At 59.5% G+C, this 20,583-nt stretch overlaps 3 protein-coding genes across 3 annotated transcripts; 2 read left to right on the top strand and 1 right to left on the bottom strand.

Annotated features, from left to right (window-relative positions):
• The first annotated feature begins 1,675 nt into the window (after positions 1-1,675).
• Positions 1,676-6,075, top strand: POLR2J (RNA polymerase II subunit J). Its single transcript, XM_007186587.2, has 4 exons — positions 1,676-1,832; positions 3,048-3,137; positions 4,550-4,724; positions 5,507-6,075. The coding sequence occupies exons 1-4, from the start codon at positions 1,780-1,782 to the stop codon at positions 5,540-5,542; spliced, it is 354 nt and encodes a 117-aa protein (XP_007186649.1). The 5' UTR covers positions 1,676-1,779; the 3' UTR covers positions 5,543-6,075.
• LRWD1 (leucine rich repeats and WD repeat domain containing 1) lies at positions 6,019-12,611 on the bottom strand. Its single transcript, XM_007186586.2, has 15 exons — positions 12,479-12,611; positions 11,734-11,968; positions 11,520-11,636; positions 10,907-11,047; positions 10,557-10,661; positions 10,168-10,290; positions 9,975-10,089; positions 9,647-9,756; positions 9,233-9,440; positions 8,664-8,736; positions 8,431-8,571; positions 6,884-6,975; positions 6,544-6,699; positions 6,350-6,462; positions 6,019-6,256 (listed from the first exon to the last, which is right to left on the bottom strand). The coding sequence occupies exons 1-15, from the start codon at positions 12,556-12,558 to the stop codon at positions 6,110-6,112; spliced, it is 1,956 nt and encodes a 651-aa protein (XP_007186648.1). The 5' UTR covers positions 12,559-12,611; the 3' UTR covers positions 6,019-6,109.
• On the top strand, positions 12,557-20,327 carry ALKBH4 (alkB homolog 4, lysine demethylase). The gene is made up of 3 exons (XM_057528637.1): positions 12,557-12,898; positions 15,921-16,118; positions 19,437-20,327. The coding sequence occupies exons 1-3, from the start codon at positions 12,557-12,559 to the stop codon at positions 20,022-20,024; spliced, it is 1,128 nt and encodes a 375-aa protein (XP_057384620.1). The 3' UTR covers positions 20,025-20,327.
• The last annotated feature ends 256 nt before the right edge of the window (positions 20,328-20,583 follow it).

Genomic DNA, 20,583 nt, shown 5'->3' with positions numbered 1-20,583 from the left:
AACATATCAACCAACCAAAACCTACTCATACACTTATTCCTTCAAGTTCCTCTCATACCTGTGTTGACTGAAAACAAAACAAAAACAAAAATGCACAACCTAAAAGTTGCGAGTTGTGTGGGATTTTTTAAAAGTATTTTTAAAATTTTATTTATTCATTTTTTGGCTGTGTTGGGTCTTCGCTGCTGCGCGCGGGCTTTCTCCAGTTGCCGCCAGTGGGGGCTCCTTTTTGCTGCGGTGCGCGGGCTTCTCATTGCGGTGGCTTCTCGTGTAGCGGAGCGCGGGGTCTAGGCATGTGGGCTCAGTAGTTGTGCCTCGCGGGCTCTAGAGCGCAGGCTCAGTAGTTGTGGCGCACGGGCTTAGTTGCTCCGCGGCATGTGGGATCTTCCCGGACCAGGGCTCGAACCCGTGTCTCCCGCACTGGCAGGCGGATTCTTACCCACTGCGCCACCAGGGAAGCACCTTATGCATGATTTTTTGGGTTTTTGGCCATGCCTCGTGGCTTGTGGGATTCTAGTTCCCCGACCAGGGATCGAACCTGGGCCCCGGCAATGAAAGCGCCGAGTCCTAACCACTGGACCGCCAGGGAATTCCTGAGAGTCGTGGGGGTGGTTTTTTGTTTGTTTTCTGGGGGGTTTTGGCCGCACTGAGCGGCATGCAGAACTTCCCCGACCAGGGATCAAACCTGTGCCCCCTGTGGAAGCTCAGAGTCTTAACCACTGGACCACCAGGGAAGTTCCTGCATCGGGGACCTTACTGAGGACAATAGCCTGGGAGACAGCCTCTCAGATTGCTCTGAGGAACTGTTCCAAAGCGGTAAGGGAGGAGCCAGGATACACAGGAGTTTTTTGCTGAAAAACAAACAAAACACATGTAGTCAAACATCAAAAGATTACCGCTAATCACAAAAGACAGACATCTCAAGTTAATGATTTCAGCAGTTTTCTTCGGGAAGATGAAAGAATCTGGGCATTGAAATGATTCCTAGATATGCATCTTAACTATCTAGGGCCAGTATCCTGTTTTTCTCCATCGTGAATTCCCCTCAGGGCACACCGTCAGGGGCTGATGGCTTGATGGCGGCAATTCTTTGTTTACTGAAATGGCAGGCAACATTTTTTTGTCCCCACCAGCATACACTTGCCGCCTCCCGGCCCTCACCCAACTGCTCCCCTAACAAGAACCTCACTAGGCTACAAGCCCACCTGGTAAACCAGTAACAACCCAGCCAGGAGTCATGTAGCAGCTTGCCTTGGCAGGTGGATTATCCATACACAACAGTCTAGCCCAGGGGAGGCTTCTTCCGCCCGGGCTGGCCACACCTGCCCACTAACGCAAGGCTCCATTCTCCATTCAAGAGCCTCTTGCCATGTATTCCAAGGCCACATTTCCAAAGAGGGATCAAGGGGCAAAGGGAGCAGAGAGAAGAGCTCAGGGTTCCGGCTTAGCCTAGACAAATTATGTCTCAGAACCAAAAGAGCTGCCCCCACCGTTAGGAGCATGCGTCAAAACATGCCCGCAGGTGAGCCCAGGAGAGGACCTTCCCGACTCACGCATGCGCAGAGCCACCAGCTCCCTCTCCCTCGGGCAGGCTTTTCTCGCGCCTGCGCAAGATCCTCCAGACCGATAGAGGGCAACGAGCCGATCCTCACATGGGTTTGGCACTGCCGGCATAATCCGGAAGCAGCCGCTAACCCGGAAGTGGTCGTGCTATATAGGTCGAGTTCTGGAGGTGGTGGCGGCTGCAGCTGAGGCTTGGGAGGCTGCTGCGACGCTAGGATGAACGCCCCTCCCGCCTTCGAGTCGTTCTTGCTCTTCGAGGGCGAGAAGAAGTAAGTGGAACCGGCCTGGGTGGGAGAGGGTCGCGGACCCTCGACCGTCAGCGCCCGCAGATTCTGGGGCTTCTCTGCCCGTCCTCTGCCGGGGGGACAGAAGCAGGTTTTGCTCGAGCTCCGCAGAGCGCTTCACACTTGAGTCTGCCAAACTTAAGACAGTCCTAGGTGTTGGTGAGTCTCCCCAGTTTGCAGATGAGGAAACCGAGCTTCAGAGAGGTTAAGTAACTTTCCCAGGCGCACAGAAAGTGGCCGGTCTGTATTCGAACCCTGTGTGTCTGGCTCCAAAGTCCTTTTCCTCTGGGATCTGGTAGCCCCCCTCACTCGTCTTCCCGCCCGCCACCTTTATCCTCCTTGCTGCAGCCAGAATAATGGCTCTGAGACTCACACCGGATCTTCATTCGCCGGTGTAAAACCTCCAGTGACTCCTCATTGCCTGCAGGTGAAAGGAAATGTAATCCAGTGCTCAGATAGACTGGGCTTGGCTCCTGGATCCCCCACTTAAGAACTCTGTGCCTTTGGGCAAGTGACAATCTGCCTGAGGCCCACTCTCCTCATCTTATTAATAAGGAAAATGGGCTTATTACTGTAGTAAATTACAGAATTTTCTCTAAGGGGAGATTAAATTAGGTAATTTATGTAAAGCGCTTAGTCCAGGGCTCAGCACAAAGAAGACCATCTTAAACGCTGGCTTTTCCTTCTCTTAACCGCCTGGTATCCAGGGCTCTGCTCTGCGGTCTAGCCCCTACCAGCCACTTCAGTCTCCCTTGAGAGCGGTGGTTCTCAACCGGGGGCCGTTTTGCCTCCCAGAGGACTTTGGCAATGTCTGCAAACATTTTTGGTTGTCATAAAGGGAATGCTCCTGGCATCTAGTGGTAGAGGTACTGCTAATACCCCACAGTGTACCAGACAGCCCCCCTACAGAAAAGAATTTTCTGGCCTAAAATGTCAGTGGTGCCAAGGTTGAGAAGCTCTGCTTTAGGAAGGAGTAATCCAGAGGTGAGATGAGGGTCCCACAGAACCAGGCGTGGCTGGGTTTGGGGTATAGCCACAGTGCTACTCTGAGTCACAGAGCACTTTATGGGATGAAGAGATGGGAAAGTCTTCCAGGAGGAGGTGGGACCTGAGCCTGCCTTGAAGGGCAGGGTTTAGACTCTGGGGAGGAGGGAAGCCCCGGCCCTCCCCACCAACCTGTTGCCTCTGCCTCTCCCTTAGGATCACCATTAACAAGGACACCAAGGTACCCAATGCCTGTTTGTTCACCATCAACAAGGAAGACCATACGCTAGGAAACATCATTAAATCGTAAGTTCCAAGTCAAAGGCTTTTGGGGGTTATGTTTAAGGGGGCTCTTTGAGAGGCCAAGCTCAAGTTCCAGGAGATGTTCTCAAGTCTCTCTGAGCTCCAGGAAGTCCTTCTTGGTGCTGGCTGTAGGAATTCACACATCCCAGTACCTCTTCTTCAAAATGACAGTGACCAGTATCTGTTCACGTAGCCTCTTTTCTGTGTTGGCTCAGTTACCTGACTAAAGGAAGTGAATGTGCAGCGAGCCGCAGGAAAGAAGGCCCGCTTGGGGCTCTGTGCTCACAAGCATGGGGACGCATTCAGCTTTGGCCACCTACCCCACCCCAGTGACCTCAGTGACACCTGGCATTCTAAAATGTATGTGCCAGAGATTGTAACTTAGTAGAATAAGGGAAGGAGGTGGGAGAGGGCCTCTGTGGTCATCCGGTGCCCTGGTGCGTTCCTGATATTGGATGGTGGGCGCTTGCACCAGTGAAGTCCTGGCCTGGTAGGTGGCCAGCAATAGGACTGGCCAGAGACTTGTCATTTCGCTGCTGAAAAGTGCCATCAGTGAAGCCATGCCTTTCCTAGGTTTGCATGTTTGAGACCGTGGCCAGGAGCTTGTCTGGTCTTCTGGTGTAAGTAGGGGGCAGAGTTGCCCATCTTCTGTGCGGTTGCCTCCTGCCTGGCGCCAAGCCAGTGGTGCACCCAGGCTCTCCTGGGGCCCTGCTGCCCCCCACCCTCCCCCACTGTGTTCCCACCTGTGCCAGCCCCCACACCCCCCCAGCGCTCACACTTCAGGGAGCTGATCTGGAGAAAACCCCCAGGCGCCGAGGGCAAAGCTCACGATTCAGGCTTCACTTCCCCATAGCCTCGCGGACCAGGACCCCATGTGTGTGGACCGCAGCTGCCAGCCCACATTGCCCAGAGGATTTCCGTTTTCACTTCATTAAGTCCTCAGAGCCTGGGGCCTTCCCCCCTGCTGCCTTTATTTGCTGTGCCAGATGCTCTTTTGGGGCTGGGAATGGGGCTTTTTTTTCCTGAACACTAGCTGGATTTTTACTGCCTAGGGAGGTTTCTTTGGGGCCGTTGAGGGTCCCTGACGTCTCCTGAGGGAAGAGGTTGCTGGAACCCGTGTATACTAGGTAGGGTCGTTGATCCTCATGGATGTAGGTGTGTGTATGGGAGGAGTCCCCACATGCTGTATCTTCTTCACGTGTCTATTTTACTTGGACATTTTTGCAGGGGTTGGGAGGTGGTGACAACGACATCACACAACACAAACTAAAGATCGAGAGCAGCTGCATTTGCTTACAGGCCCCAACCCAACGGGAAGACCCTTGGTTAGAAGGCCTGGAAGGCCACAAGGGGCCAGAGCCCCAAGGGTCCTAGGCTCACCACCCACCCCCACCCCACTCATCCCTGTGTCTCAGGCAGCTGCTGAAGGACCCACAGGTGCTGTTTGCTGGCTACAAAGTCCCCCACCCCTTGGAACACAAGATCATCATCCGCGTGCAGACCACACCGGACTACAGCCCCCAGGAGGCCTTCACCAATGCCATCACAGACCTCATCAGCGAGCTCTCCCTGCTGGAAGAGCGATTCCGGGTGAGCTGGAGGTGCCGGAGGGGCTGGGGTGCGTCTGGACGCCAGCCTGTGTGGCCACAGCTGCAGCGTGCTCATGCCCACACCCAGGACGATCCCTGGGTTGTTTCCTCTGATTGATTCGGTGGGGGAAATGGGGGCTGGGCAGAGGTGATGACAGAACAGGGGTGTACACCACAGCGTCCGGGAAGTGTGGGCTGAGGGGTCATGGGGGTGAGGCCTGGGGCCTGCTGTCTGCACCCAGGGGTGGGACCTCACCCAGTGCCCAGGGTCGCCCTTTGTGCTCTCGTGGTCCCCGTGGAAGCGAGGGGCCTGCTGCCTGGGGCTGTCCCTCCACGCCTCTTCCCTGTGGTGCTGGCTGGCTGGTGGTTTGTCTGTCTAGGGGGCAGCTCATCTTATCGTGGGGTACCACCATCAAGAAGGCCAGATGGGTGTGGTCACGTCTGCTCACGCAGGGGGCTTCAAAGTCTAGACACAATTTAGAGTGGGAAAGATCCACGGCTTGTCAGATTTTCAATCTGTCAGTCACAGGCTCGCCAGGAAGCACCTCTGCTCCCCCGACTCCCTCCCACCCCAGGCAGCAGGACCTGTGCTGCAGAGAAGTCATGGTGGGGTGGGTAGGGCTGGCTAGAGGGTCCCTGGGGTGCTGGCTACCCAGTGCCCGGAACCGTTTGGGGCCCCTGGCCAAGGTCCTGGCAGCCCTTGGTCAGGGAGGCGCGGCTGCGTTTCCAACATCCTCACCCAGCCAATCCAGCTCAGGGCGCCGCCTCCTTCCTGTCCCTCAGGTGGCCATCAAAGACAAGCAAGAAGGAATCGAGTAGTGGGCTGCACCCGGCCCTTCTCCAGGCACCAGGTGGACAGAAGCACTTCCTCCAGCCGTGGGCCTCCTTGTAGAAAGTCCCTCACCCCTGACGCCAATGTGCCCTGTACATAGAGTCTGTTTTACCTTCCTAACAAAGTGTGGCAGGAAAAGACCCGGCTGCGGGCTGAAGCAGAGGTGACTTCACAGCCTTGGGTCAGTCCAGTGGAGGTGGAGGACCTGTTCCGGAGCCACTCGGGGGCCTCATTTCAGGACTGGCCCAGAGAGCCAGACAGAACTGTCTGAGAGGGTGGCAGGAACAAACTCATTCTGGACAAAACCCGGGAACCTGGGGCTGCCCGGCGGCGTCTCAAGCAGGAGGCACTGAAAGCTCACGTGCTTCCAGGCGTCCCTGCCCTAGGAGCCCCAGCTGCCGGGCCTGCCTGCCTCACTCAGCGGGGGACACCTGGTGGGGCCCCCAAACAGCTCCCCCCAGGCTTCTCTTATATAGTTGACTTTAATAAAAAATAGTCACCGGTAAGAAGATCCCCCTCACGACCCCGAAAGCTGAATAAGTTGCGTCGCACAGTCAAGGCCGGTTTCTCCTCCAGATGGCGACGATGTTGGAGTCCGTCAGTGCCGTGAGGTAGGTAAAGGTGGGGTCGGCCACCACCATGTTCACCATGGTCCTGCTCACTGTCTGGCCCAGGGCCCGGGGCTGGGGCCACTTAAGGATCTGGAGGGGGGAGAGAGGGCGCTGGGCTCCTGCTTCCTGACGCGGGCCCCGGGCAGCCCCAGCCCCGGCGGGGACAGCAGAGCGCGTGCCTACCTGCGTGGGGGCCTGCGGGGCGGCCGGCGGCGGGGGCCGCTGCGCCACCAGGGGCCTGACGTCGTAGATCCACACGTTGCCCTCCTCGTCCCCACAGAGCACCGTCCCCTCATCTGCCAGCACAGAGATGGGAATCTGAGGTGGGGCGGAGCTCCCAGAGGTGCAGGGTTGGGGGCGGCCGGCAGGTGACTCACCAGGACAGGTGCTGAGTGAGAAGTAGGCGAGTTCGGTGGGCGACCACTGCAGCCGGGCCAGGACCACGACGGCCACTGTGGACCGGCTGCCCCGGCCCTGCCACGTCTGGCTCCAGCTCCACAGGCAGATGGTGCCCAGGCTACTCCCCTTGGAGGCTGTCGGGGAGAATGAAGAACTGTGCCCGGGGGCCCCTCTCCGGGCGACTCGGGTCCCACGGTGGGGACCCCTCCGAAGCCCTCGGACCTAAACCCCAGCCCAGGGAGAAGTGACCCCAGAAGGCCTGACCAGGGCCCATCTGGGTCCCAGGAAGCCAGACTGTCCCGAGCTAAGCTCGCTCACCCACGACGTCCTCATTCACGAACGCCAGCCCGTCCACTCTCCGCCCAGTTGCCTCAGAGCCCTCGGGGAAGACGAACTCCACTTCACACACCCTGTGGGGCAGCGGAAGTGCTGGTCAGCCAGGAAGGCTGCAGGAAGAGCTGCACACACAGGGCTGCTCGCTCATGCAGACACCTGCTGGGCACTTACTCTGGGCCCTCCCTGGGTTCCAGGCCCTGGAAGCGGGAACAAGCACCTGAGTGTGCCGAGTCACAGGCGGTGGCAACTTAGGGGGCGCGGGGACGTGGGCAGGAAGGGCTCCGGAGTGAGGCAGCGCCTCTGAGGCCGAGTGAGGTGAGCAGTTCACTGGCCAAGTGGGCGCTTCTAGGCCCAGAGACTGGGGAGGGGTTTGCTCTGACCCTGAGGACAGTGGGGAGTGGCTGCTGAATGTTTCCAAGCTGAGAGAGGGTGCGGTCACACTGGAGAGGCCACCCAGCAGCTGCCCGGAGTCCTGGAGCCAGAAAGGCAGCCGAGTACCAACCACGAGCAGCAGACACATCTGAGACGTGGGGGAGACGCCACAGGACTTGGGGACCAGGCAGGGAGGGAGGAGGCAGGCCCAGAGCTTGACTCCCAGGTGTGGCAGGGAGACGCCACCAACACCTGGCTGGACAACCGCCACGGTCTGTGCTGAGGGGTCACTACAGTTCCCTCCTGCCACCTGCCCTAAAATTCTTTCCACGCTATTCCCCGTGCTCAGGATAAAATTCAAGATCTCACCAGGGCCCACAGGGCCAGTATCCCCTGGCCCAGGCAACCTTGCCACCTCACCTGTGCCACTCCCTCCGGGTCTCCAAGCTGTGGCCAGCTCTCCCTGCCACAGGTCCTTTGCACTTCCCCATGTGAGCACCCTTCCTGCCTCTGCCCACCTGACTCCCTTGGGGCTCACGGAGAGCATGAGCCTGAGGACCTGTCCATCCGCCACTGGTCACCTCAGAGTCCCTCGGCCTCCCTGCTTCTCTCGGAGCACCTTATTCTCCTTCCTCTGTAGCTGACGTCAATCACACTTTGTGGGGTTTTAATGCCCATCTCCCCCACCAGGCTCTGAGGTCCCCACAAGGCCGGGGGACCCCTGCCGAGCACTGTCTCAGGCCTCCCAGGTGGTACAGAGGAGCCACAAGCCTCCACCTGGCCCTTCTGGACCCTCTCCTGGCCCAGACACCATCCCATTGTCCTCCACTAGCCCTGGGATGTGACTTACTGTCCCCACTTTGTGGGTGACAAAATCATGGTGGACAAAGGAAGGTCACGCTGCTGGTGAGTGGCAGGACCTGGGCAGTGATGAGGTGATCAAGCCCAGAGAGGAAATGGACCTTTCCTCAAGAGATGGGCAGGAGGTGGGGACAGGACAGCCCTGTGAGGAGGCCCGTGAAAACAGCCTCTGGTTGCCCAGGGCAGGGGGCATGGTGCGGCCATCACTGCAGCAGGTGTGCCTGGGGTCAGACACCTGGACTGGGGGCTGCCCGGCTCCGAGGACTGGCTTCCAGGGCATCCCTGCCCGTTCTCACCTCCTCTTCTGAGGCTGGTCCAGCCGCACGTCCCAGCAGCAGCAGCCGCCCTCGCAGCCGGCCAGCAAGTAGGCATCCGGGCAGGAGGCGACGGGGCAGAGGCGCAGGGCGATGGAGGCGGTGTCGAGTGTGAGCAGCTGGCTGCGGCAGGTGAGGGGAGGGCGTGAGGCCACAGACTCAGGTGTGTGCCCACCCCCACGCCCACCCCCCGAAGCCCTGCCTCCAAGCATCACCTGGCCTGGAACTCGTAATCGTGGTTGGGCACCCCGATGTCCCAGAGGATGATCCGCTTGTCATAGGAGGCCGCTGAGGAGGGGATGGGAAGGAGAGAGGTGGCCCTGAGGAGGCCCTGCTCCCTCCTGCAGGCTGCATCCCAGGCTGAGACCGCGCTCCCAAGGCAGGGAGGGAGGGCCACGGCTGGGAGAAAGACTCCAGGGCCTACCATCCTTATCTTGCTCTAACCTACGTGCCCCATGCCAGGCAGCCACGTCCCGCAGGGCTCTGCGGAGATAACACCCTCATCACACCCAGAGGGCCAGGGGATCCACCCAGGTCACAGACGTGGCCCAGGTTGTCAGAAACCTCCAAAGCCACAGAGCAGGTTGGGGGAAGAGACAGAATCTGAAGCCTGGTCAGTTGTCCATGAAGCCTCGATGTTCCTACCGGTCTGCGCTGACTTCGGCAGCCAGTATGAGGCCCGCCAGCCACAGGAGCTCCCTGCCATCCCAGGAAGGAGTCCTGAGGCGTCAGGCTGCAGGACGGGTGCTAAGGGAGCCCCGGAGGTTCGGGGCGAGGGTCTTACTGAAGAGGTGGGTCTCATGCGTGGGGCTGAAGCAGAGAGTGGCAATGGCCTTCTTGTGGGCCCGGATGAGCCCGCAGCAGAAGCCGGCCCGCACGTGCAGCAGCCGGACCAGGCCCCGCAGGCCTGCAGCTGCCAGCACGCTCCAGCGCTTCTTGTGGCCTGCCTGTGTGACCACTGTCAGGGCTGTCCAGGCCACCGAGAAGAACTCCTGAGGAGGGAAGGGGAGGGGTCACCGAGGGGCAGAACTACACATGTGCACACGTGTGCAGGATCCGGCCCGGGAACAGGAGCCCAGCATCAAAGAGGTCACCTGGTGAGTAGGTAGCCGAGTCCGGCCCCCCGACCCCAGCGCTCCTATCCCCAGGAACCAAGGCTCTGCCTGCCACCCTGCAGGAGTGGGGCCCCGACACTCACCTCACTAGGCGCCTTGTACTTGTGCAGTACGATGCCCGTCTGGCAGTCGATCACACACACGGCCTCCCCGCCACACGTGGCCACGGTCTGGGACGTGGCCCCTGCCTGCCCTGTTTGAGAGGTCAGCCTGGTGAAAACGTTCTCTGTAAAGTCCCCCACTGCAGCCCCTCCTCCTGACCCTGAGGACGCTTTAAGCTCTCTGTCCCTCCCGATTCCCCCGTCCACCCAGGCAGCCCCCTGCAAGTGGTATTCCCAGGCCCCATGCCCAGAAAGCTTGCTCTGCTTGTTCCCTGTGGCCCTCGCCCTGCCTGCCCCCCCAAGGATGTACCCTCGTCCCAAGCTGGCTCGAAGGCGCAGGCCCAGAGCTGGGTCTCTAGGTCACGAGGGCTGTTGTTCTTGCTGTGGCACTGCAGGAAGTGCAGGGGCTCCAGCTGCAGGGCGGTCTGTGGGAGCAGAGGGGGGTCATGGCTGCCCCCAGGCCTTGCTCCCATCACACGCCCCCTGCCACCTTGCTAGCTCACCTGGCTGTCAGCAGAGCCCACGGGGCTGCCCTCCACCTGGGCCAACGGGGAGGTGCACACCCGCTTGTTGGGAGAGAGGTTGACTGGGACATCACCTGGCCGCTTCGAGGCCACTGGCCTGGCCTGTGGAGGAGGGGGCGGGGGCAACCAGAGGGCCTGGTGACCATGCGCCCATCTGCCCAGGGCTTCCTTCCTCCCCATCAGAGGCTGGACTGCACCCTCCCATGGGTACGGGAGGCCAGGGGTACCAGGGTCAGAGGAAACCAGCTCGAGCATAGGAGGCCATCTCCTGGGCACACTGCTAGGACGCCCCGCTTCCCTAATGCCTCCCTAGGCGGGAAGGGCCAGGGCAGGCCCTGGGAGCCCGGGGGCCCCATGGAACCACTCACCCTAGGCTCCTGGGTAGCGGTGGCTTTTGGGGGCCTCTCTGAGATGTTTGCCTCATGCACCTGAGTCCCACCAGAGGCCACCAGCTCCTCAGAGATCATCTGCACCTGGGTGGGGCCAGGCCATCAGGAAGCTGAGCACATCCTGGGGGCCTCCAGCCCCTCCCCAGACGCCCAGTCAGAGGGTGCTTCCCGAGCTGGGGAAGAGTCCTTCCAGCCCATAGGGCTTCCTTCCCTGACCTGCCCACTCCCCACATCCCCTCATGGCCAGAGACCTCCAGGGCGGCTCAGGCTGTGGCAGCCAGGGAGGAGCTGGGAGAAGCGACTCCCAGCACAGTGGGGTGAGGACATACCCGCCACTGGGTGAAGTCGCTGAGGGACTCGGGCCCATAGCGGACATCTCTGACAGCAGACCTCACAAAGTCTGCCTGGGCCTTCTCGGCCTCCTCCTCTGGGCTCAGTGTGGCCACGAACTTCTCCCAGTGAGCTGTGACCTGGCACAAGAGGGACTAGATTCAGGCTCAGCCCACCCCAGCTCTCCTGGACCTTCTGTGGCACCTCTGCCTCTAATCTCAGGGCCAGAGCTGTCTCAACCTCACCGCCTCTGGGACGCCTCCCCGAATCACAGCTTTCTCAGCTGCAGGTTGCACAAACCCAAGCAACACAGAGGGAGAAACAGCCCCTGAAGGGAGGAGCTGGCCCAGGGTAAAGTCACCGTGAAAACGTCCCAGCCTCCCCTGCCAGGCCCTGCCTGCAAGGCGGAGGGCAGGACCTCCAAGGACAAGAGGCCAAGCGCCACAGCCAAGCTCAAAGCAACAGGTCAGGCTAGGGGCTCAGGGCCACTTGGGGTTGGGACAGAGAGCCCCTGTAACCCCCCTTGGTGTCCTCCAAATGTCCAGTTCTGTCACTCACTCCTCAAGGCCCCCGACTGCTCCCAAGCACCAGAGACACCGCCCCGCCCCTTACCCTGCTGGTCAGCTCCCGGTTCAGGTTCTCCACCTGAGTGCAAGTGGAGGAAGCGTCCTTGCCGTTGACCTTACGGAGCTTGGGCAGGAGGAAGGAAACTTTCAGGTTGTCACTGACCTGGGGGATGAGGGGAGAGTGACTCGGGGTCACCCCAGCCTGTGGCTGAGCCCGAGCCCCCAGGGTGCTGGCCCGGGATGCGGGGCCGCCCACTTACTGTCAGAAAGGGGTTGCCCTCCAGGCTGAGCTCCTCGAGCTGTGGGAACTGGCACAGGACAGTGACATCGCCCAACTGGTTGTTGGCGCAGCGGAGGATGCGCAGGTGGGACAGGCCCAGGTTGGCGGGCAGCGTCTCCAGTTGGTTGTTGGAGAGGTCCAGCTCTTGCAGCTGCTTCAGGCGGCTCAGGAGCTTGGGGTCCAAGTGCTCTGAGAGCAGATCCAGCCCTGACAGGCTGGGGAGAGGGGCAGACAGGGCGGGCTCAGGGGGCAGGCAGGTCTCCCACCCCACACCCATGGCAGCCCAGGTTGCCTCCGACGGCTTTTGCACCTGATATTTCTCCTGCGTGCATAGCCGATCTGCAACGTTCCCCCACTTACTTTAATCTTGTCCCTACTTTATAACTTGGGGCAGCTGGCCCCCTCCAGGATGCTTTTCCTGATCCTCTAGGGGGGATTTCTGTGCTCCCCAGTCCTCTGTAATTCTCTCAACAGGTAGCTCCAAATTCTTTTCGCAAGACTGTCTCCCTAGCAGCCCGGACCCTCTTCTGAGGTAATGCCGCTCTGGGCCTACCCGACCCATCTCATAACGAGAGAACGGCGTTTGTCCCGAATGATTAAAGACTCTGTCGAACCGACAGGGTGATAACGGGGTCGGGCAGGGAGAGAGGAAGGGTCCCAGGCTTTCTTCCCGACCGTCCGCCGACCCAGGCCCTGGTGGAGGGCGGTGTGGCCCCGGCCCTTACTCCAGGCTCCGGATCTTCCCCAGCCGGTCGGTCTTGGGTCGCCCCCGCTGGATCAGCAGCCGCGCCGAGAGGGGGCCCATGGCGAGGAGGCGCGGCCCGCGGGGACCTGATCGGCGGCACGGGAATCCGTTGCTGGCGCCAGCTGTTGTCCGATTCCAGGAGGTGGCGCCGCGCGAATCCGTCGGCGGCGACGACCGGAAGGAAGCGGCCGCGCGGACCTCGTGCCCTGCGCGCGCACTACAACTCCCAGCGGCGCCCGCGGCCCCGCGCCTGCGCCCTGGCTGCCAGGACGCGGCGATGGCGGCTGCAGCGGTGGCGGCCCCCGAGGTCCTTCGGGAATGCGGCTGCAAGGGTACCCGGACCTGTTTGATCTGCGAGCGGCAGCGCGGAGGTGACCCGCCCTGGCAGCACCCCCCGCAGGTGAGGGCTGGGCGAGGGGCCGCGCCCACAACTCCATTCTTCATCTGGGGAAACTGAGGCCCGGGTTGACCGTGAAGACGGGCTCCGGATCAAACCGTGTCAGATGCCCTGGCGATGGGGGCGTTGCGGGGTGAGGAGATGAGGGCTTTGAGCAGTGGGCCTGGAGTGGGAAAGGGGCTGGGACGTGGGTGCAGTCCGACCACAGCTCACCTCTGAAACCTGGGGGGAGTCTGACAGCAAACGTAGCCCCCCCCCCCCCGTGTCTGGGGCTGGGAGCTTCACGGGCCCGTGGTTAGATGACACGGAGAGAGTAGGGGGTGCTGAAAACCAGGGCAGAGGGCTCCAGAAGGCCTTGGACGGAAACGGGCAAGGAGGAAACTCATTCCAACGAATTAACAAAAAAGAACTCAGAGCCTTTGAGCGGGGCAAGGGCCTTCCAGCTGGGCCAAGGCCTGGGGAAGGTGGATGATGCTTCAGGTGAGGGAAATGAGGCCGGTGGGGCCTGACCACGGAAGGCAGGCGGGACTTGTTCTGAGGGCCATGGCGAGCTCTTGAGGGTTTTAAAGAAAGGTACCTGTGAATTTTAGAAAGATCCTGGGAAGGGGAGGAGTGGATAGGAAGGAAAGGAGGCTGGGAAGCCAGTGAAGAAACTGTCACAGTGTCCGTGATAAAAGCTCATAAGGCTGGGCTTCCCTGGTGGCGCAGTGGTTAAGAATCTGCCTGCCAATGCAGGGGACACGGGTTCGAGCCCTGGTTTGGGAAGATCCCACATTCCGCGGAGCAACTAAGCCCGTGAGCCACAACTACTGAGCCTGCGCGTCTGGAGCCTGTGCTCCGCAACGGGAGAGGCCGCGATAGTGAGAGGCCTGCGCACCGCGATGAAGAGTGGCCCCCGCTTGCCACAACTAGAGAAAGCCTTCGCACAGAAACGAAGACCCAACACAGCCATAAATAAATAAATAAATTTATATTTTAAAAAAAAAAAAAAGCTCATAAGGTCCTGTGAAAAACAGTGGCAGTTCCTCAGAAAATTAAATGTAGAGCTACCATATGACCCAGCAATCCCACTTCTGGATATGGACCCAAAAGAATTGAAAGCAGGGTCATGAAGAGATATCTGTACACCCATGTTCATAGCAGAGTTACTCGCAATAGCTAAAAAGTGGAAGCAACCCAAGTGTCCACGGACAGATAAAAGGAAGAACAAAATGTGGTCCATCCGTACAGTGGAATATTATTCAGTCCGAAAAAAGGAAGAAAGGAAAGTCTGGCAAGTGCTACCACACAGATGAACCCTGAGAACGTTATGCTGAGTGAAATAAGCCAGTCAGAAGACATACTGTATGATTCCACTTATGTAAAGCATCCAAAGTAGTCAAATTCACGGAGACAGAAAAGAATGGTGGGTGCCAGCGGCTGGTGGGAAGGGAGGGGGAGAGGTGTTAATGGGTAGATTTAGTTTTGCAAGGTGAGAAAGTTCTGGAGATTGGTTGTACAACAATGTGATATACTTAACACACTGAGATGTGCACTTAAAACGTGGCTGAGGATCAATTTTATGTATAACGTATATGTGGTTGTATATGTTTGACCACAGTTAAAAACTTTCTTAAAAAAGAGTTTTTCGGATCTTGCCAGAGGTCTGAACTGTGCCCATGGCCGTGGGCGTGGAGGCTCAGGGCACCGCGGGGGTAGCATCTTCCCAACCTGATGGCTGAGGGACAAGTGAAATGTACGGGATGACTCCTGAACTTTCCGTGTGTCCCATGTGAGGTGCCAGGAGACAGAGACATGGTGGTTCAGGGTTGGGGTGTGGGTGCTGGCGCTGCCTGTAGGACATAAAGCGGGAGGACGCAGAATTCACTGGGCAGGGAGCACCTCAGACTGCCCTGTAGATCTGACAAAGTCCTGGCCAACCCAACCGGAAGCTCCGGCGCAAAGACGGCCTGGTAGGCAGTCCCACGTTGGGCAGAAATGGCCAGGCCTGTGCTGGGTCACTGGCTGGAGGCCCAGGAGAAGGGTGGCCTCTGCTCAGAACCAGAGGCAGATCCTGAAGGCCCTGCCACAGGAGGTTGTCAGCCTGGCACTCCTCTGGGTGACGGGCAAGTTCTGCTCTGTTTTTTGTGGGTTTTCCCCCCAAATTTTATGTACGTATGTATGTATGGGGCCGTGCCACTCAGCTTGCGGGATCTCAGTTCCCCGACTAGGGATTGAACCGAGGCCATGATGGTGAAAGCACCTAATCCTAACCACTAGACCACCAGGGAACTCCCAGTTTTGCTCTTTTTTGATGGGAAATTCAGGCAGCGCCAGCGGCTGCCACAGTGTAGGGCAGGCCCCAGAGACACCCACACCACGGCCGGAAAGGGCTTCTCCCTCTGGCCTCCCAGCATGAGCTGCTCACCTCCTGGGCAGGCCCGTGGCCTCAGCTTTAGGGGAGCAGATTTCTCCAGCTGCTGGTCAGGGCTGGCTGCCTTCACACAGTCCTCCCCTTTAACCCTCACCAGCTTGGGGAGGGCAGACAGTGCCCCACAGCGACGCAGGAACAGTGTGGCCTCAGAGGCTGCGCCCCAGCTGTGCAGCCTCGGGCTAGTTCCTTAACTTTGCTGAGCCTCAGTCACCTCATCTGTAAAATGAAGAATGAAAGAATGGTTCTGCGTACTCTCTTCCCTTTTACAGACGGGAAAGTGAGAAAGGCAGGGGCTGAGGGCCTTTCCCAGGAGGCGGCCCTGGGCAGGTGTCCCGCCTCCCTCTAGACTCCAGCTGCCTCCCAAAGTGCTGCAGGGGAGGGTGCACTGCTGGGTGGGGCTGCTTCTCGGGGCGTGTGTGTGCGGCGTGCGGAAGGGCTCCAGCGGCTCCAGGACCCGTGTCCCGTCTTTTTTTTTTTTTTTTTGCCACACCAAGTGGCATGCGGGATATTAGTTCCCTGACCAGGGATCGAACCTGGGTCCCCTGCAGTGAAAGCGCTGAATCCTAACCACTGGACTGCCAGGGAATTCCCACCCCTGTCTTCCTTTTGCAGAAAACACACCAGTTCATTTACTACGCCGACACCGGCTGGGCTGTGGGGGCCGAGGAGTCCGACTTTGAAGGCTGGGCCTTCCCCTTCCCAGGCGTGACGCTGATCGAGGACTTTGTGACCCCGGCGGAAGAAGCTGAGATGGTACGGCTGATGGACCGCGACCCCTGGAAGCTCTCACAGTCCGGGCGGAGGAAGCAGGTAGGCTGGGCCAGTGCTGGGCCAGAGAGGGCAGTCACGCCACGGGGCCCTGCCGGGCTCCTGACCCCAGAGCCCCTTTGCTCACCTCCCTCTCAGGGCCTTCCTTTGCAGCCACCTCCCACCACTCCCCAGAGCCATTAGGCGACAAGCTCCCGACCGGGGCGGTTGCGGGAGGGGGGGGCCCGGGCAGGGCTGCTGAATGGGGTGCGTTGGGAAGGGGCAGGGCCAGGGGCCTGGGCGTGGCCTGCTCACCTTCCCGTGAGGCGGGGCTCAAAGGCAGACGGCCACTCAGCTCTCTCTGCCCTCTCCCCAGCTGGCCTAGTGCTGGTGACCCTCACAGAGGGTTTCTCGAAGGCTGCCAGTTGCCCCCCATCCCCCTACCCCCCTGTCCAAAGTTCTCCCCGTCAGTTTCTAATCTCCCCGCCCCTCTTCCACTGATACTTGGGCCTCCAGATCCTGAACCTTCCCTTTGCCGGGGTTCACAGTCCCCTCCTCCCCTTTTCTGTTCCTCATCCCCAGCGATCCTCGCCCCCTCCAGGACCTGCGAACCAGCCATCGGCCACCTTTCCACATTCCCTCCCGCTCCTGTCATGTGTCCTCACCCATCTGCAGTCCTGTGACCAGTTAGTACAGGCACTTGCTCAGGTGCCCCTCGCCCTTTCTCCTCTCACTTGGGCAGGCTCTTTCCGCTCACCCACGGCCCTGGTCGGGTCCAGCACCCGCCCCCCCTGCTGGCGGCCGCCCTGGCTCTGGCTCTCTATCCCGAGCCGGGCCCTTCCCGCTCGGCAGGTCGTTCACTTTGCTGCCCTCCTTCCAAACCTCTCCTTCCCCTCCTCACTCCGCACTGGTGACTGGGCCTCTCTGAGGGAACAGGTGCATCTACAGACGTTCCCTTCTCGCCTGTGCCCGGCTTCTTCCCGAGCCCACTCCAGCTGCGCGCTGGCTGCGCCCCTCTCCTCAGAACTCCTTGTCCCGCTTCGCCCCCTTCTCTCCGCAAGGCTGGCTCTTTCCCACCGGCCTCCCAGTAAGCTCTGTTTCTCTCGTCTCTGCAGCAGAACTTCTCAGAAGAGTTCTCCATTCTCTTCAGGTCCTCTCTTCTTGCTCCCGCTTAACCCACTCAAAAACTGCCTCCATCGCCCGCCTCCTGCCTAAAGCCAGCGGCTGGTTCTCGGGCTCAGTCCTCAGGCCTCTCCTTTTCCTTCTCCAGACTCTCCTTACTGATCTCAGCGAGGCCCGGCCCCGCACATCGGTGAGTCTGGGGCTCCCGCGCTCGTATCTCCAGCCCTGGCATCCCTAAGCTGAGCCATGGCTCCATCTCGGCAAATTCCATCTTTCACCCGCTCAGGCCAGAAACCCTGGATCTTTCCACGCTCCTCTCTTCCATTGGTAATTCCTGTCAGCTCTGTATTCCTTCAAAGCATATCCTGAATCTGAGAACACACACCCCCTGCCGCTGCCACCACCTGCCTCTAGCACTTCCTGGGCAGCCCTCGGCCCTCCTCAGTTGGTTTCAGTAGGGAGGAAGTGATCCCACCGACATCTGGTCGGATCGAGTCACTGCTCTGTTACAGGCCCTCCAGGCCTCCCATCTCAACGTAAACGCAGAGGCCTCACCATGCCCCAGAAGGCCCTGCACTGGCCGCCAGCCCGACCTTTGTCTCCACTGCTGTTGTCTGCTGTCCCCACGGCAGTCACCCCCGCCTCCTGGGTGTTCCTCGGAGTCTCCTGGCCGCGGCCCGCCTGTCCCAGCCTTTCTGCCTGCTGCTGCCAACGGGTTGGGGTGGCCCACAGGAGCCGGCTGGCCCGGGCACTGAGCCATGGGGAACAGGGAAGGAGAAGGACTCTACCAGCAGATGGAGCCGTCCTCCACTAGACGGGGACCCGAGGGAGCAGGAGTGCGGGAGATGCTCCCCTCTCATGCCTCAGGCCACAGATCTGAGGTCTGTTCTACAAGGCTCCTCCCTAGGGTTTTGTTTTGTTTTGTTTTTTTAAAGATTTATTGATTGATTGATTGATTGCTATGTTGGGTCTTCGTTTCTGTGCTAGGGCTTTCTGTGGTTGCGGCAAGCGGGGGCCACTCTTCATCGTGGTGCGCGGGCCTCTCACTATCGCGGCCTCTCTTGTTGCGGAGCACAGGCTCCAGACGTGCAGGCTCAGTAGTTGTGGCTCACGGGCCTAGTTGCTCCACGGCATGTGGGATCTTCCCAGACCAGGGCGCGAACCCGTGTCCCCTGCATTAGCAGGCAGATTCTCAACCACTGCACCACCAGGGAAGCCCCCTCCCTAGGGGTTTTTTGTTTTGTTTTTTAAATAGAAGCCACCTACCATAAAATCCACCCATTACAAGTGTATAATTCACTGGTTTGGTTTTCAGTGTATCCACAGTGTTGTGCAACCATCGCCACTGTCTAGTTCTGGAACATTGTCATCACCCCAGAGGAGATGCGTGCCCATTACCAGTCACTCTGCATTCCCTCATTCCCCGTCACTCTGCATTCCCTCATTCCCCAGCAAGCACTAATCTACTTTCTGTCTCTGTGGATTTTCCTCTTCTGGACGTTCATATAACTAGGATTATGTAATATATGAGCCTTTGTATCGGGCATCTTTCACTGAGCATGATGTTCTCAGGGTCCATCACTTCGCAGCCTGTATCAGTGCTGCATTGCTTTTCGTGGCTGAATATTATTCCACTGCATGGATGGACCACTCTTTGTTCATCATTCATCCGTTGGTGGACACTTGGGTTGTTTCTACTTTCTGGCTGTCATGAATAGTGCTGCTGTGACTATTCTAGTACAGACTTCTGTGTGGATGTGTGTTTTCAGTTCTCTTGGGTGTGAGGCTGGGAGTGGAACAGCTGCTGGGCCCTGTGGAGACTCTTCTTCCTTGTGGTCCTGAAGCCCAGTTGTACCCAGTGTTGACCAGATGAGTAACGCTGCCTTGGGCTGGCCTGCCCTGCCTCGCTCGGCTCCTCCTTCCCGACTCCCCAGCACCACGTCCTGGGGACACCACCCGTGCATGGGCCTCTTGTCTCTAGCTCTGCTTCCTGGGGTACCTGGGCTGAGACATTCCCCCGATGCTTCACATGCCCCTCCCCTGCTTTGTTTTTCTCCTCAGCATTTACCGCCATCTGATGTTTGCTGTTTATATTTATCTCCTTGGTGTCGGCCTCCTCCTGCCAGAATGTCAGCTCCGTGAAGTCCGAAATCTTTGCTGGTCTTGGTCACTGTGATTGGATTCTTCAGCCCTGGCGTGTGATGCCATTTCTGTAAACTCAGACTAATTTCCCACTTGCTTTTTGTCCTCATCCTTCAGGACTACGGCCCCAAAGTCAACTTTCGGAAACAGAAGCTGAAGACCGCCGGCTTCCGGGGCCTCCCCAGCTTCAGCCGGGAGGTGGTGCGGAGAATGGGCCTCTACCCCGTCCTGGAGGACTTCCGGCCCGTGGAGCAGTGTAACCTGGACTACTGCCCGGAGCGGGGCTCGGCCATCGACCCGCACCTGGACGACAGCTGGCTGTGGGGGGAGCGGCTGGTGAGCCTCAACCTGCTGGCCCCCACCGTGCTGTCCATGTCCCGGGAGGCGCCCGGCAGCCTGCTGCTCTGCCTGGCCCCGTCCGGCCTCCCGCAGGCCCCGGCAGAAGGCGCGCCGGCCCCCGGCAGGGCTGTCCCGTGCCGGGAGGTGGAGGTGGCGGTGCCCTTGCCCCGGCGCGCTCTGCTGGTGCTCACGCGAGCCGCGCGGCACCAGTGGAAGCACGCCATCCACCGCAGGCACATCGGGGCCCGCCGCGTGAGCGCCACCTTCAGGGAACTGTCTGCCGAGTTTGGCCCCGGCGGGAGGCAGCGGGAACTGGGGCAGGAGCTCCTGCAAACCTCGCTCTCCTTTCAGGGGAGACCCACGTGAGCTGCCTGCCCGGGGACGGGAGCTGGCGCTGGGCCTGGCCGGGGGTGCTGGCTCCAGAGTGGACCATTAGCCGGCACTGAAGGGGGCGCCCAGCCCGAGGGTCTTTCTCAGGTCTTAAGAGGAGACCGCTTGACACCCTGGTGCCCGGCAGCGCGAGCCCTGTCCGTGAGCTGGCTCGATGGGAAGGGGCCTCAAGTCGGTCCCCTTTGACCTGCACCGTGGCCACTTGCCTGGGTTGTTTAATTTGTCACAGCTTGAGGGCAGTGGCATACTTTGAGCTTAAAAATCGTTGGTACCACTTCAGGTCATTTTCTCCTTTATCTGTCTCTCTTAACAAGGTTGCCCGATGTCCCACCCTGCAGGCCCTTCATTTATTTATTTATTATTATTTTATTTATTTACTTTTGGCCGTGCCACGCAGCTTGCAGGATCTTAGTTCCCTGACTAAGGGATTGAACCCAGGCCCATGGCAGTGAAAGCGCTGAGTCCTAACCACTGGACCACCAGGGAACTCCCAGGCCCTTCATTTAGGGAGCGTGTTGGATTGGAGAACAGGATG

This window comes from Balaenoptera acutorostrata, chromosome 15 (genome assembly GCF_949987535.1).
Source record: "Balaenoptera acutorostrata chromosome 15, mBalAcu1.1, whole genome shotgun sequence".
NCBI lineage: Eukaryota > Metazoa > Chordata > Mammalia > Artiodactyla > Balaenopteridae > Balaenoptera > Balaenoptera acutorostrata.
Note: the sequence above shows the minus strand (reverse complement) of the source record. Positions and strands in the feature narration are given on the sequence as shown.